This window comes from Zophobas morio, unplaced genomic scaffold, assembly GCF_036711695.1.
Source record: "Zophobas morio isolate AGI-343-1 ecotype UQ-CSIRO unplaced genomic scaffold, CSIRO_AGI_Zmor_V1 ptg000008l, whole genome shotgun sequence".
Classification (NCBI taxonomy): domain Eukaryota; kingdom Metazoa; phylum Arthropoda; class Insecta; order Coleoptera; family Tenebrionidae; genus Zophobas; species Zophobas morio.
The window spans coordinates 1,798,721-1,815,807 of NW_026972113.1; the positions used below are offsets into that span (position 1 = coordinate 1,798,721).

At 35.4% G+C, this 17,087-nt stretch overlaps 1 protein-coding gene across 3 annotated transcripts in view; it reads right to left on the bottom strand.

Annotated features, from left to right (window-relative positions):
* Nucleotides 1-17,087, bottom strand: part of LOC135125012 (uncharacterized) — a 93,912-nt gene that overhangs the window by 40,879 nt on the left and 35,946 nt on the right. For all 3 annotated transcript variants that reach the window (XM_064050287.1, XM_064050288.1, XM_064050289.1), the window contains exon 3: nt 16,580-16,746. In XM_064050287.1, the coding sequence (XP_063906357.1) occupies nt 16,580-16,746 (167 nt within the window). The remainder of the gene's footprint in view (nt 1-16,579; nt 16,747-17,087) is intronic.

Genomic DNA, 17,087 nt, shown 5'->3' on the forward strand with positions numbered 1-17,087 from the left:
GTTTTGCTATTCTTGATTTCTTCAATAAAATAAATTGAAAATGAGGTCAAAAAGTCATTAACTTTTTTGAGACACCCTGTATAACCAAATCTATAAAATATTAATGCAGTGATAAATCACAAGTATAAAACTCATCATATTTTATACATTTAAGATAGGATTTATTCTGCAAAATTTTGAGGTGACGTCATAAATTTTTTAGAGGGGATAAACAAATATATTTTAATTAAAAATATATCATGTTTATCATGATTTTAAAACATCTGCAAGATTTCAAAGTATTCGATTTTGCAAATTCAAAATTAAATTGCAAAATATTGTTTTATAATTTTGATTTTTTTTCCAAAAATCTGGACGTTTCGGATAAAAAGTCAACACGGAGTCATAAACTACATGTGTAGGACTATGTTACTGTATACAATTTAAAACCCATTTACTATGCATAAATTTGAAGTGACGTCATCACATTGGTGGGGATGATTAGACAAATTTAATAATTTTGCGACATTTATGAAAAAAATGTCAAAATCAGTTAACAAAAATGGCAAGCTTTCATTATTATGCCAGTTACATGTCACTCAACGACAATATCGTTTTTTTTTTTAAGAGTATTTTATTAGAAAAAGTGATGAAATTTTTTATACGGAACAATTGGTCGAAAGATGTTATGACCATTGTTTTATGGGAACAACTACCTGCTAAATCTTCTCCGACAAATTCGAGAGAACTGGTGTGAGCCATAAATATTTCTTACCAAATGTAAATTTCGTTGTAGTTTGAGCCTACCTACAAATTCTGCCCTTGGAGGATTTGGACTGCCTTCTTCGGTGAGGGCAGGCAAAAACGATCCGCCCATAGGCTCAAAACATTTGCGTGCGATTGTACACCCACGCCAACTCCGAAAATCCGCAAACAATAACCCCGAAATGATATAAAACTTCCTAGCCACCGAAAATCCACCAAAAAACTAATATCCCGCGTTTGCAAAGCATAAAAATTATTGTTCCGGGCGGTTTGCTGGCAAAGGCCGTGTTTGCTTTCAAATCGTTGCAGCGAATTGCAACGTTTTGTTCGGAGCTGCGATGTGTTTTGACGGTTTGTTTCCGATCTGGTAATGTATTTGAGCTCGTCATGGACTCATGGCAGGACTTTCAAGTGGACTGTTATTGTCTGGCGGCGAGGTTGTTGTTGGAGGATAGTTTGTGCATGGAATAGAGGCTACCGTAAATTTAAATTACATTGTGTAGTGGTTAATTAGATGAGCCGGTTACTTGTACACTAAGTGAATTTAGAAAAGTTCGGGCTGAAAATATCTCGACGACAGCATAATTAGATTTATTATGTTGCAAATTTATAATTGCGTGCTTGGAACATGGGAGCTGAGAAGTAATCAAATTATTTCGGTGTAATTGTATCGTGCTGTGTTCGGCGTCATGTTGGTTAAATTTATTCCGTATTTATTATCGTTAGCTGCTAGTAACTTACATGCGCGTTTCAGGGTTAACATGGACGTCTATAATATCGAATTAACTAATTGTGGAACCAAGACACATTATTTTCTACAAGGTTTGAAATTTTTACAGTTTCATTTAGTAGATAACTTCTGAAGTTTCAATATTTAGAAGCTTATTGGGATGTCTTGAAGCCAAGATCTAAAACTAGACCTTCTTCTGATTACTATGGTTCAAAAGTTTCGTCATGTAAAAAGACTTTGCGTTTGAAATTTCATACATATTTAATACAAAACCCAAAGCTTTTGAACATCGAGAAAATTGGAGATTGTTCTGAAAGCTCAAACTTTATATTTTGGAATATTACGGCTAGTAGCTTAGAATGTTTCATGGCATGAAAATTGAAACTTTGAACTACGAAATTTCAAATATTTAGGTTTAAAACTGCCATTGTTCAAACCATGAGCCAAAAGCTTCGACATTTAAATGTTACATTTTCCGATATCAAAGTTCAAGTGGTTCTCGAAGTTTCAAAGGTTAAATGTTTTCAGATTCAGTTCAACTCCACTCTGAAATAATGTTTTTTAGGTTTTAGAATCAATCTAAATGTTTTTGTAGTAAAGAAGAAAATGCTGAATTTTAAATTTCTATCATCAGAGCTTAAAGGTTTCGTTATAAATAAATCTAGAATCTTTTTTTATTTTTTATTTTTTTAAATATTGTATCGTTATCGCCGATGAAACACCGATTTCGGAAGACTTTCTACTATTTAAAACAAAAATTTCGAGTTACGAAATTCCGAAAATCGAAATCTAAAAACCAAAAGTGTTTTCTTGTTTCTAGTAAAAATTTTGTGTATAAAATTATCAAGATATCATTTAAAAACGAAAGCCTGAAGATTATTGAAAATCTTCTAATTTTTAAAGCACAAAACTACATTTTTGAAATAATCACACTAGTTAGTCCGAAGTTTTGTGATTTAAACATTTCGAAACTCCTAGGCATCAACGCTCCAATATTTTGATTTCAAAATTTCAAATTAAAAAAGTTGATCGAGAGCTGAAACATATCCAGCATTTTTGAGTTGAGTTTTTATTTTGTGATAACATAATTTATTATATTCCCAAAATTCTCTCGGAAAATGGAGTGAGCCGTTTCAATCAATAAAATAAATTGACACATTCACTAATTTTTTTGAGCCACCTGTATAAACAAATCTAAAAAATAGGAATGCGAAGATAAATCACAACTAAAAACTCATATTTTGACTCGTTACTATGAAAAATTGCAATTTAACGTCCTTTTTCGTCCTCTTTCGTCCTTTTTTGTCCTTCGTCCTATTTCGTACATTTTAGTCCTTTTTGTTCTTTTTCGTCATTCGACTTTTTCGTCCTTTCTCGTCCTTTTCTGTACTTTTCGTCCTTTTCGTCCTTTTCTGTACTTTTCGTCCTTTTCGTCCTTTTTCGTCCTTCGTCCTTTTTCGTCCTTTTTCGTCCTTCGTCTTTTTCGTCCTTTTTCCTTCTTCGTCCTTTTTCGTCCTTCGTCCTTTTTCGTTCTTCGTCCTTTTTCGTCCTTTTTCCTCCTTTTTCTCCATCGTCCTTTTTGTTCCTTTTCGTCCTTTTTCGTCCTTCGTCCTTTTTCGTCCTTCGTCCTTCTTCGTCCTTCGTCCTTTTTCGTCCTTTCTCGTCCATCGTCCCGTCCATCGTCCTTTTTCGTCCTGTTTCGTCTTTCGTCCTTTTTCGTCCTTTTTTGTCCTTCGTCCTTATTCGTCTTTCGTCCCTTTTCGTCCTTTTTCGTCGTTCGACCTTTTTCGTTCTTTTTCGTCCTTATTCGCCATTTTTTGTCCGTTTTCATCCATGTTCGTCCTGCTTCGTCCTTTTTCGTCCTTGTTCGTCCTTCGTCCTATTTCGGACTTTTTAGTCCTTTTTCGTTCTTTTTCGTCATTCGTCTTTTTCCTCCTTTCTCGTCCTTTTCTGTCCTTTTCGTCCTTCTCGTCCTTTTTCGTCCTTCGTCCTTTTTCGTCCTTTTTAGTCCTTCGTCCTTTTTTGTCCTTCGTCCTTTTCGTCCTTCGTCCCTTTTCGTCCTTTTTCGTCCTTTTTCGTAGTTCGTCCTTTTCGTTCCTTTTCGTTTTTTTCGTCCTTCGTCCTTCTTCATCCTTCGTCCTTTTTCGTCCTTCGTCCTTTATCGTCCTTTTTTCTCCTTCGAACTTTTTCGGCCTTGGTCCTTTTTCGTCCTTCGTCCTTTATCGTCCATTTTCGTCCTTTTTCGTCCTTTTTCTCCATCGTCCTTTTTGTTCCTTTTCGTCCTTTTTCGTCCTTCGTCCTTCTTCGTCCTTTGTCCTTCTTCGTCCTTCGTCCTTCTTCGTCCTTTGTCGTCCTTTTTCGTTCTTTTTCCCCATCGTCCTTTTTCGTCCTTTTTCGTCCTTTGTCCTTTTTCGTTCTTTTTCCTCCTTCGTCCTTTTTCGTCCTTTTTCGTCCTTCGTCCTCTATCGTCCTTTTTCGTTCTTTTTCTCCATCGTCCTTTTTGTTCCTTTTCGTCCTTTTACGTCTTTCGTCCTTCTTCGTCCTTCGTCCCTCTTCGTCCTTCGTCCTTCTTCGTCCTTCGTCCTTTTTCGTCCTTTCTCGTCCTTCGTCCCTTTTCGTCCTTTTTCCTCCTTCGTCCTTTTTCGTCCTTCATCCTTTTTCGTCCTTTATCGTCCTTTTTCGTCCTTTTTCTCCGTCGTCCTTTTTGTTCCCTTTCGTCCTTTTTCGTCCTTCGTCCTTCTTCGTCCTTCGTCCTTCGCCCTTCTTCGTCCTTCGTCCTTTTTCGTCCTTTATCGTCCTTCGTCCTTTTTCGTCCTTGTTAGTCCTTTTTCGTCCATTTCGTCCTTTTTCGTCCTTTTCGTCCTATTTCGTCCTTCGCCTTTTTTCGTCCTTTTTCGTTCTTTTTCCCCATCGTCCTTTTTCGTCTTTTTTCGTCCGTCATCCTTTTTCGTCCTTTTTCTACGTCGTCCTTTTTGTTCCCTTTCGTCCTTTCTCGTCCTTCGTCCTTCTTCGTCCTTCGTCCTTCTTCGTCCTTCGTCCTTTTTCGTCCTTTATCGTCCTTCGTCCTTTTTCGTCCTTGTTCGTCCTTTTTCGTCCATTTCGTTTTTTTTTCGTCCTTCTCGTCCTATTTCGTCCTTCGCCTGTTTTCGCCCTTTTTCGTTCTTTTTCCCCATCGTCCTTTTTCGTCCTTTTTCGTCCTTTGTCCTTTTTCGCTCTTTTTCCTCCTTCGTTCTTTTTCGTCCTTTGTCCTTTTTCGTTCTTTTTCCTCCTTCGTTCTTTTTCGTCCTTCGTCCTTTTTCGTCCTTTTTCGTCCTTCGTCCTCTATCGTCCTTTTTCGTCTTTTTTCTCCATCATCTTTTTTGTTCCTTTTTGTCCTTTTTCGTCCTTCGTCCTTCTTCGTCCTTCGTCTTTTTTCGTCCTTTATCGTCCTTCGTCCTTTTTCGTCCTGTTTCGCCATTTTTCGTCCTTCTTCCTTTTTCGTCCTTTTTTGTCCTTCGTCCTTTTTCGTCCTATTGCGTACCTTTTCGTCCTTCGTCCTTTTTCGTCTTTTTTTCGTGATTTTTTTAGAGATCTTAAAGTTAAGATCTCCACGGTTCTTCGCGTGTTTATCGTGATCTCAAGTTTTGTCAAAAGTGCAGATTTTTTTAAGTTTAATTTTTACACGAAGTGTTGACTCGAAAAATATACGTGTTTATAATTCTAGAATATAATTTTAGAAAAATTTGGTTTGAAAATTTTGTAAAAAAATCTTAAAGATTGACATATTTCATTGGTCGAATCTAGAACAATGGTGGAAATTATCGAAGAAGAAAGACTGAAACTAAGTTCAAAAATCTCTAAATGATTTCCGAAAGTGGTCAAAAAAAGGTCGAAAATTTCGTAAGGGAGAACTGAGCTTTCCAAAAGTTGTACAAAATCCAAAAAAATTTTCCGATCTAGCTTTCAGGTCCTGATTCAAAAACTATACATACCGTGTTTATGGTCCCAGAACAAGATTTTCGAAATACTCGATTTGAAAAACAAAATTTTTCAAAATTTGCTATTTTTTCAGATGGGCGATGTGAAAAAATAAAAAAAATCTCCTTAAGTGATTTCCACAAGTGGTCAAAAAAGTTTCAAAGTATTGAAAAACTGAGATTTTGGAAAATTTGCCTAAAAATGCAGAAAAAAATCTAAAACATAGATCTCGACGCTGATTCCAAAAATATAACGTGCTTATGCAAACTCTTCAAATTTACTAGTTTTCGAAGAAATGAAGCCGAAAATAATTTCTGAGGAGGGTATACCCAAAAACTGGTTCTCGATGCCTATATATGTATTTATCAGTGTCAACATTTTTCTAGAAGTTTCCAAATTAAATCTTTATTTTCTCAAGAATGTAAATTCTTTCTTCTGATTTTTTCTGAATTTGAATTGCTTTCTGGAATCTTTAACTTCTTTCCTAAAAATTTTGACTTGATTTGTCGAAAGTGTAGATTTGTTCAACTTTTTATTCTTCGTTAAATCTACCTGTAATGAAAAATAGAGCTTCTGGAAAAGTTGCCCAAAAATCCACAAAAAATCCTGGGATATATATCTCGTTTTGAAAAAATGGTACAAATTTTCAAAAAAAATGAAGCCAAAAAACAGCTTTTTCCTTCTTTTTCCCCATCGTCCTTTTTCGTTCTTTTTCGTCCTTCGTCCTTTTTCGTCCTTTTTCGTCCTTCGTCCTCTATCGTCCTTTTTCGTCCTTTTTCTCCATCGTCCTTTTTGTTCCTTTTCACCCATTTTCGTCCTCCGTTCTTTTTTGTCCTTCGTTCCTTTTCGTCCTTCTTCGTCCTTCGTCCTTTTTCGTCCTTTTACGTCCTTTACAAATTTCACAAGTTTTTACAAGATTAATAGGGGCAAAGTCAGTCTTATCTTAGCAAGTGTTAGCCCACCCACCCGCCCCCTATTTTCTCAGAGGGTATGGCATTTGCCAAAATCAGTCTGATCTTAGCAAGTACTAGCCCCGCCCACCCACCCCCTATTTTCTCAGAGGATATGTGGTTTGCCAAAGTCAGTCTTATCTTACCAAGTACTAGGCCCGCCCACCCACCCCCCGTTTTTAAGAGGATATGTCATCTGCCAAAATAAGACTTATGTTAGCAAGTGCTAGCCCCACCCGTTCTTTATTTTCTCAGAGGGTAGTACTTGCTAAGAAAAGTCTTATTTTGGCAGATGACATATCCTCTGAGAAAACAGGGGCGGGTGGGCGGGGCTAGTACTTGCTAAGATAAGACTGATTTGGCAAATGACATATCCTTTGAGAAAATAGAGGGCGGGTGGGCGGGTCTTGTACTTGCTAGGTTAAGACTGATTTTGGCAAATGCCATACCCTCTGAGAAAATAAGGGGCGGGTGGGCGGGGCTTGCACTTGTTAAGATAAGGCTAATTTTGCCACTATTAAACTTGTGAAAACTTGTTAAATTTAAAAGGTGGTATATTGCATATTTCCATAATAACGAGTTAAATTCCTTAATCTGATTGGATATTTATTTTTTGTACAACTCAGTCATTAATTTATCTGAGCCACCCTGTATAAGCAAATTTAAAAAAGTATTAATTATATATTAAAAATAAATCACAAGTATAGACTCATCATATTTTGCATATTTAAGGTACGGAATGTTCAGCGATATTTTGAAGTGACGTCATCAATTTTTTAGGGGGGATGAACTAATACATTTTGATGAAAAATTTACCGTGCTTATGATAACTTTAAAACGCCTCAAAGATTTCAAAGGGTTCGGTTTTGCAGTTCCTGATTAAATCAATAAAATAAATTCAGGCAATCATTAATTTTTTTGAGTCACCGAAAATTTTAAACAAATATTATTAACACTAAAAATTAAAGATGGATTTTATCTAACCTTGGAATTTTACAATTCAAATAAATGTTTCGGAATTTAAAAATTACAACATAAATATCGAAGCTTTGGTACATAATTCCGGAAGTTTAGCCATTTTAATATTAAAATTTGGAAATTTCACGAAGTTAAACTTCGATTCTTGAAACTTTTAAATCTTTTATTTTAAAATTTGACAACGTCGCCGTTGATCGTTATAATTTTAACCTAAAAGCTTCAAATGTATCAGAAACTTTGCTTTCTAAATATCAATCCTTCAGCGTCGACGTTTTCAGGCGAAACCCTGAATTTCTAAGTCTTCCAAGTCTAACAATAAAAGGCATAAGATTAATGTCAAGGTTTTAATATTTAAACATCAGTGCTTCCAGACTTGAAAGCTTTATTGAAATTGAAAAATTGAAAATTTACAAACGGAAGCTGAAAAATTAATACAACAAGTAAACGTAGAAAGTGTAATACTGTGACAGTAACAGAAATGAAAAAAATGTGATCTTAAAGCTCGCATTAAAAAACGGATTCCTGCCATCATAAATCAATTACTTTAAAGCAATCATTCAAAAGTTCCCGACCCAGATGAGAAAACGATGACACGGTGAACAATTAATTCTGATTCAACGTTTTATAATTCCTTGGCTTGCTCCATTTGCTGTTTCTTCGGAAATTAGACCCGGAATAAATAGGTCACAGCATTACGAAATTGTCAGAGTTTGCCATTATATTAAAACGCTTGATATGAGACGTAAAGTAGCGACAACTTTCACGTTTCAGACGTCGCAATAAATCTGCTTTCCCGGCAGCACATTCTTCTTCGCGCAATCTGATTTTTCATAAATTCATAAGAATATTATTCCGCTTCCGATAAAGTTTCCGTGGAATAAGTGACGTTTGAAGTAAACTTTTTGCGTCGCTGTTACACCCGAACTTACCCCTACTGTGTACAGAGCGAAAAGCCCTTCAGGGATCTTTTGTCTAGGAAAAACAAAGGTGGTTTTTATCGAATAAAAACAATAGACGAGGAAGTTTCCGAGCTGGCGGAAGAAAAGAACGGTTTACTTTCTTTCGCGCTGTGAAAAATGATTTCACTTATTTTTCTTTCGCATGAGGGAAAGTCGTCGCGGCTAGTTCAGCTTTTCAAAAGCGTTCCGAAAACTTCGTGTTTAACTTTCTTTTTAAATACCTTGAACTTGCCCTAAATTTTTTTTACATTTATCGTTACGAACAAATTGTCTTCGTCAATTCGTGTCCATTTAATATTCCCGTCGTGTTTCCATCTTCCTCCTGGTGATAAAAACAAAATAAAAGGACCGACTGTAATGAGTTTATTGTTATCGACATTTAAATCGAGGAAGTCCTTTTGCCACACGAGAGGACCACTTTAATCATTAAGGCCCACGCCAAATTAAATTCGTCGTAAACAAAGGACCAGAAGAAACTTCTTGTAATGAGCTCTGTGCCGGAAAATCTCTCCGCTCCAATACAACCGTAATTGCACATAAGGAGCTACTGAAGCAATTACCGGATATCCTCTTCTTCCAAATCCGGATTTTAAAATTTTATCGAAAATATTTTCCCTGGTTTTTTGGGGCTTCCGTTCGTCGCGATCGATGCAGGCGTGTTTTGAAAGTCTGAATAAACAGCTGAATGTTGGTTGTGGCGACTGAGATTCGCACGTTAGGTTGTTGACTGCGATTTTCGATTCGTCAAAGTTTTCCGAGTGATTTCCAACCGAACTGAAGTATTCTTGAAAAAAAAGCAGCAAATTTGTTAGTTGGAACTTTGACCAGTGAAAAATGTTTTATTGACTATACCGTCTATTTTAAAGTTTAGTCTTCGTATAATTTCGATACAAATTTAAAGCGCTACTAAGAATTTCAAAGCCCATTTTTTCAAATTTTTACTTCGTTCAGTTAGCACTTCTAAAGAGAAAGTCAGCGACGCGATGTTTTATTTCTTCCGGTTTCTGTACTAATAATTCTGTTCAGTATTATTTCAATGTCTTCAAACGAAAACTAAATAAACACTGTTGAAATTATTACGTAGCTGTTTATTAAATGGAAATGAATGCTTAATTTCCACTGTTGGAAATGCAAATGAAGCCTTTAGTACAAACTCTGTACAAAATTATTTTGTGCGGTGTGGGATTAACCCAACTGTATTAATAACTAATATACACGATCAAAGTGGTACAGAGGTGTTATTTTACTAAAATATCAATCGATCAAAGAATCAATCATGTTTTGTTTGTACTCCTTGAGCTTAAGAGAATGTTGAGACTTTAGTTTTGAAAGAATTTGAAAGAATCTTGGGGGTTCCAGGTGTTTTGTTTTAGAAAAAAACGAAAGAGTCTTAGGGTCTCTAGTGTTTGATTTTCGAAAAAAATTGGAAAAATGTTGGGTGGTGCTGCGGTTTACTTTTTCGACCCTTTAGTGCCTTTTCTTGCAAGAATTTAAAAGAATTTTAGAACACTTCAGGTTTTTTGGAAGCCTTTGGTATTATCTTTATAAAAGAATCTTCAATCGTGCTTAGTTTTTGAAAAATAAATGAGTGTGTGTGTGTGTTTTTGTAAGAGTTTAAAAGATTCTTAAGGCTCCTGAGTCTATACTTTTGAAAGAGTTTAAAAGAATTTTCGAGGTCCCTGGTGTGATTTTATTTTTGAAGGAATTTGAAAAAATGTTGAGGGCCGTTTTTGCAAGAGTTTAAAAGAATTTGGCATTTCTTTTAAAGGATTTTCAAGAATCCTGGCAAGCTCTGGTGTTATCTTTTAGTATCTTGGAGATAATGCATGTATAGTTTTTGAAAACAAAAAGAAAAAATCCTGGGTTTTTCTGGCGTTTTCTTAGAGTTTAAAGGACACTTGAGCCACCTGATGGTCCATTTTTGAAAGAATGTTTTAAAGAATCTTGTTGTTCCAGGTTTTTTGTGTTCGAAAAAAGTCAAAATTTACTAAGAGCCCTACTGTTGATTTTTGACAAAATTTGAAAAAATATTGGGTAACTCTGATGTTTATTAAGACTTTAAAAAGGTGTTGAGACCCATGGTGTTTTATTTTTGCAGGAATTTGAGAGAATCTTGGAGATCCTTGGTGTTTAATTTTTGAGAACAACTGAAAAAATCCTTGGGTGCGATTGGTGGTTTAAAGATCTTGGGTCTTTCAGCCGTTTTTTTTTTTAGAGTTTAAAGGAATCTTGAGAACCCTGATTTTCCAATTTTGAAAAAATGTGAAAAAATCTTGGGGGTTTCAGGTTTTCTGTTTTCTAAAAAAGTGAAAGTTTCTTAGTGTCTGATTTTCCAAAAAAATTGTAAAAATGTTGGGTACCCTTGCTGTTTTTTAAGAGTTCAAATGGTATTCGAAGCCATGGTGTTTTATTTTTGAAGGAATTTGAAAGAATCTTGGAGATCCTTCGTGTTTAATTTTTGAAAACAATTAAATTTCACTAGTTTTTACAAGATTAATACGGGAAAAATCAGTCTTATCTTAGCAAGTGCTAAACCCGCCCACACGCCCCCTATTTTCCAGAAGATATGTCATTTGCCAAAATCAGTCTTGTCTTATCAAGTACTAGCCCCACCCACCCGCCCCCTATTTTCTCAGATTTTATGTCATTTGCAAAATCAGTCTTATCTTACCAAGTACTAGCCCCGCCCATCCGCCCTTTATTTTTTCAGAGAATACTACTTACCAGTACTTTCTACAATAAGTCTTATTTTGGCAAATGACATAACCTGTGAGAAAACAGGGGCGGGTGGGCGGGACTAGCACTTGCTCAGATAAGACTGATTTTGGCAAATGACATAAAATCTGAGAAAACAGGGGCCGGGTGGGCGGGGTTAGCACTTGCTAAGATAAGACTGATTTTGCTCCTATTAAACATGTAAAAACTTGTTAAATCTAAAAGGTGTTAAATTGTATATTTCCATAGTAACGAATTCAATATGTACCTAAATCTGATTGGATATATATTTTTTAACAACTCAGTCATTAATTTTTCTGAGGCAGCCTGTATAAACAAATTTAAGAAATATTAATTATATATTAAAAATAGATCACAAGTATTATAGATCTATAATAGACTCATCATATTTTTGCACATTTAGGTGACGTCATCAATTTCTTAGGGGGAATGAGCAAATACATTTTGATCAAAAATTTACCATGCTTATGATAACCTTAAAACATGTCCAATATTTCAAAGGATTCGGTTTTGCAGTTCCTGATTAAATCAATAAAATAAATTCACGTGTTCATTAATTTTTTTGAGTCACCCTGTTTAAGTAAATTTAAAAAATATTAATGCAATGATAAGTAAAAACTCATTATATTTTGCACATTTCGGGTAGATTTAAGAATTTAACACGTTACTATAGAAATTTGCAATTTGAACACCTTTAAATTTCACAAGTTTTTACAAAATTAATAGGCGTCAAAGCAGTTTTATCTTAACAAACACTAGGCCCGCCCACCCGCCCCCTATTCCCAGGGGATATGTCATTTGCCGAAATAAGTCTTATCTTAGGAAGTACTAGCTTTTTCAAAGAAGAACCCCCGGGACGCTATATTTTTTAAATTTCTTAAAATAAGATATAAAAGGGACTTCCTTTCAAATTTTTCCAAAAAGTAAAACGCCAGTGGTCTTATAGATTTTTTGGTCTTCTTCAAAAACCAAACATCAACACTAGGAAACTTGGGATTAATCAATAAAATAAACTGACACATTCATTCATTTCTTTGAGCCACTTGTTTAAGCAAATCTAAAAAGTATGAATGCAATGATAAATTACAAGTCAAAACCTATCATATTTTGCACATTTCGGGTAGATTTGGGAATTTAACTTGTTACTATGGAGTATTTACAAGATTAATAGGGGCAAAATCAGTTTTATCTTAACAAATACTAGGCCCGCCCACCCGCCCCCTCTCTTCCCAGAGGATATGTAATTTGCCAAAATCAGTCTTACCTTGCCAAGTGCTAGCCCCGCCCACCCGCCCCCTATTTTCTCAGAGGATATATCATCTGCCAAAATAAGATTTAAGTAAGCAAGTACTAGCTCCGCCCACCGGACCTTTATTTTTTCAAAGGGTATTACTTGCTAGTATTTACCAAGATAAGTCTTATTTTGGTAAATTACATCCTCTGAGAAAATAGGGGGTGGGTGGGCGGGGATAGTACTTGATAAGATAAGACTGATTTTGGCAGACCACATATCCCCTGAGAAAACAGAGGGCGGGTGGGCGGGGCTAGCACTTGCTAAGATAAGAGTGATTTTGCCCGTATCAAACTTAAATTTAAAAGGTGTTAAATTGCATCTTTCCATAGTAACCAGTTAAATTCCTAAATCTGATTGGATATATATTTTTTAACTCATTAATTTTTCTGAGCCACCCTTATAAGCAAATTCAAAAAATATATTAATTATCTATTAAAAATAAATCACAAGTATAGACTCATCAGATTTTGCAGATTTTGCAGTACTAGCCCTGCCCACAAACCCTTCACTTTCTTAGAGGGTATGTCATTTGCCAAAATCTGTCTTATCTTACCAAGGACTAGCCCCGCCCACCCACCCCATATTTTCTCAGAAGGTATGTGATTTGCCAAAGTCAGTCTTATCTTATCATGTATTAGCCCCGCCCACCCACCCCATATTTTCTCAGAAGGTATGTGATTTGCCAAAGTCAGTCTTATCTTATCATGTATTAGCCCCGCCCACCCACCCCCCGTTTTTCAGAGGATATGTCATCTGCCAAAATAAGACTTATGTTGGCAAGTGCTAGTTTTTTATTTTCTCAGAGGATAGTACTTGCCAGTACTTGCTAAAATTAGTCTTATTTTGGCAGATGATATATCCTCAAAAAAACAGGGGGCGGGTGGGCGGGGCTAGTTCTTGGTAAGATAAGACTGATTTTGGCAGACCACATATCTCCTGAGAAAATAGAGGGCGGGTGGGCGGGGCTAGTACTTGCAAAGGTAAAACTTATTTTGGCAGATGACATAAATTCTGAGAAAATAGGAGGCGGGTGGGCGGGGCTAGCACTTGCAGATATAAGAGTGACTTCGCCCCTATCAAACTTAAATTTAAAGGGTGTTAAATTGCATATTTCCATATAAGCAGTTAAATTCCTAATTTGATTGGATATATATTTTTTAACTCTGTCATTAATTTTTCTGAGCTACCCTGTATAAGCAAATTCAAAAAATATATTAATTATCTATTAAAACTAAATCACAAGTATAGACTCATCAGATTTTGCACATTTAAGATAGGGAGGATGAGCAAATACATTTTGATCAAAAATTTACCATGCTTACGATAACTTTAAAACATCTCCAAGATTTCAAACGTTTGGGTTTAGCAGTTCCTCAATCAATAAAATAAATTCACGTGTTCATTAATTTTTTTGAGTCACCCTGTTTATGCAAATTTAAAAAATATGAATTCAATGATAAGTAAAATCTCATTATATTTTGCACATTTCGTGTTGATTTAAGACTTTAACGTTACTATAGAAATTTGCAATTTTAATACCTTTAAATTTCACAAGTTTTTACAAGATTAATAGACATCAAAGCAGTTTTATCTTAACAAATACTAGGCCCGCCCACTGAAAAAATAGAGGGCGGGTGGGTGGGGCTAGTACTTGCTAATATAAAACTGATTTTGCCCCTATTAAATTTGTAAAAACTTGTTAAATTTAAAAGGTGTTAAATTACATATTTCATAATAACGAACTAAATTCTTAAATCTGATTGAATATTTAGTTTTAAACAACTCAGTCAATAATTTTTCTGAGACACCATGTATAAGCAAATTTAAAAAGTATTAATTATATATTAAAAATAAATTACAAGCAAAAACCCATCATATTTTGCACATTCAGGGTAGATTTAGGAATTTAACCCGTTACTGTGGAAATTTGCAATTTAATATCTTCAAATTTCATAAGTTTTTACAAGATTAATAAGGGAAAAATCAGTTTTATCTTAACAAATACTGGGCCCGCCCACCCACCCCCTCTTTTACCAGAGAATATGTCATTTGCCAAAATCAGTCTTATCTTACCGAGTACTAGCCCCGCCCACCCAGCCCCTATTTTCTCAGAAGATATGTGATTTTCCAAAATTAGTCTTATCTTACCAAGTAGTAGCCCCGCCCACCCAGCCCCCGTTTTTCAGAGGATATGTCATCTGCCAAAATAAGACTTATGTTGGCAAGTGCTAGTTTTTTATTTTCTCAGAGGATAGTACTTGCCAGTACTTGCTAGAATAAGTCTTATTTTGGCAGATGATATATCCTCAAAAAAACAGGGGGCGGGTGGGCGGGGCTAGTTCTTGATAAGATAAGACTGATTTTGGCAGACCACATATCCCCTGAGAAAATAGAGGGCGGGTGGGCGGGGCTAGTACTTGCAAAGGTAAAACTTATTTTGGCAGATGACATAAATTCTGAGAAAATAGGGGGCGGGTGGGCGGGGCTAGCACTTGCTGATATAACAGTGACTTTGCCCCTATCAAACTTAAATTTAAAAGGTGTTAAATTGCATATTTCCATAGTAACCAGTTAAATTCCTAATTTGATTGGATATATATTTTTTAACTCTGTCATTAATTTTTCTGAGCTACCCTGTATAAGCAAATTGAAAAAATATATTAATTATCTGTTAAAACTAAATCACAAGTATAGACTCATCAGATTTTGCACATTTAAGATAGGGAGGATGAGCAAATACATTTTGATCAAAAATTTACCATGCTTATGATAACTTTAAAACATTTCCAAGATTTCAAACGATTCGGTTTAGCAGTTCCTCAATCAATAAAATAAATTCACGTGTTCATTAATTTTTTTGAGTTACCCTGTTTATGCAAATTTAAAAAATATGAATTCAATGATAAGTAAAATCTCATTATATTTTGCACATTTCGTGTTGATTTAAGACTTTAACGTTACTATAGAAATTTGCAATTTTAATACCTTTAAATTTCACAAGATTTTACAAGATTAATAGACATCAAAGCAGTTTTATCTTAACAAATACTAGGCCCGCCTACTGAAAAAATAGAGGGCGGGTGGGTGGGGCTAGTACTTGCTAAGATAAAACTGATTTTGCCCCTATTAAATTTGTAAAAACTTGTTAAATTTAAAAGGTGTTAAATTACATATTTCATAATAACGAACTAAATTCTTAAATCTGATTGAATATTTAGTTTGTATAAGCAAATTTAAAAAGTATTAATTATATATTAAAAATAAATTACAAGTAAAAACCCATCATATTTTGCACATTCAGGGTAGATTTAGGAATTTAATCCGTTACTGTGGAAATTTCCATATAGTACTTGGTAAGATAAGACTGATTTTTGCAAATGACATATTCTCTGGTAAAAGAGGGGGTGGGTGGGCGAGCCCAGTATTTGTTAAGATAAAACTGATTTTTCCCTTATTAAACTCGTAAAGACTCGTATGAGCAAATACATTTTGATCAACAATTTACCACCCTTTATTTTTTATTTAGATATTGCAAATTAATATCGACGACTGAAAATAAAAAGGAAAGTTTCCTCGGCTGCGTCTCTGCCAGTTTTCATCAATAAAAATTTTCTTTGTTCGTTTCTAAAACACTTCGTTGGACACAAAAAAATATTTCCAATTGAATAGTTTAAATGGGAAATGCAGGAACCATTTATGCAGTTTGTCAGAGAATACCCAAAATCAATTACGACATGATGAATGTCAGTTTCGAACGACTATGATCCTTATTGTGGAAGTGTATAGGGGCGAAATTTAAGTTGTTGTAACGCAGAAATTATTAAGTGACAGCTGAAGAATAAAAAAAGCAAGAAACCTATTAAAATTAATGAAAAAACCTGGTATTAATCGGCAACGCTTAAAAAAGAGACGAATTTCCTTCTCTCTCTCTCGAACATTTCTTGTCAGCGAGCAACAAAAAACCTCCGACTTTGTTCCCGCCACACACGTTCATGTCGAACTTTCAATCTCCCTTAAAGCATCCCATCCATCACTACAACCCATTTCCCATAGAATCTCCCATTCCGTTCCCATTCCTGCAACTCGAAAACTCCCCTAAGAGCCGAACTGCGCTATTTTAAAACACATACACGTCGAACAGCGATTGCGGCAAATCGGGAAGGAAATTTTCGGGGATCGATCGTAAGGAAAAATGAAGCTCGGATTTGGTGCGAGACAAATAGAGACCTACCTAAAGCTGCCCAGACCCTCTGATCTGTGCTTTCATCCCATTTAGCTATCGAAGTGGCTCGAAGTTCCTCATTCTCCAGATTACAAAATATGATGTACTCCCTCGGGACGTCGCTGCCCTCCGAACATTCTCCAGCCGGTCGCGTCACGAAAGTGACGTTGATTCGCCTGAAAAAATCATATCGGTGCTAGTCATTCCTGAAGACGGTCGCGCTTAATAATGGAAACGAGGGATTACAGTCGCACATCCGGTAGCATAATTTTCAATTTACTTTAACGCCAGTCAAAGCCGTTGCTCTAATTTTCATGTAATAATGGCGCTTGATAATTTCATTAATTTATATTAAAGGTCGGAGAACAAATCCCGCCATGATTTGCATTTAGCTCGAATTTTACGAGCTTCATTTAAACGTGTATTAGCCGGAAAACAATAATAGAAACTGCTCGAACAAATGTATTAAATTTAATTAAATTTATGCTAGCGAGTACTGGATGTTGTTTTAGCGTCT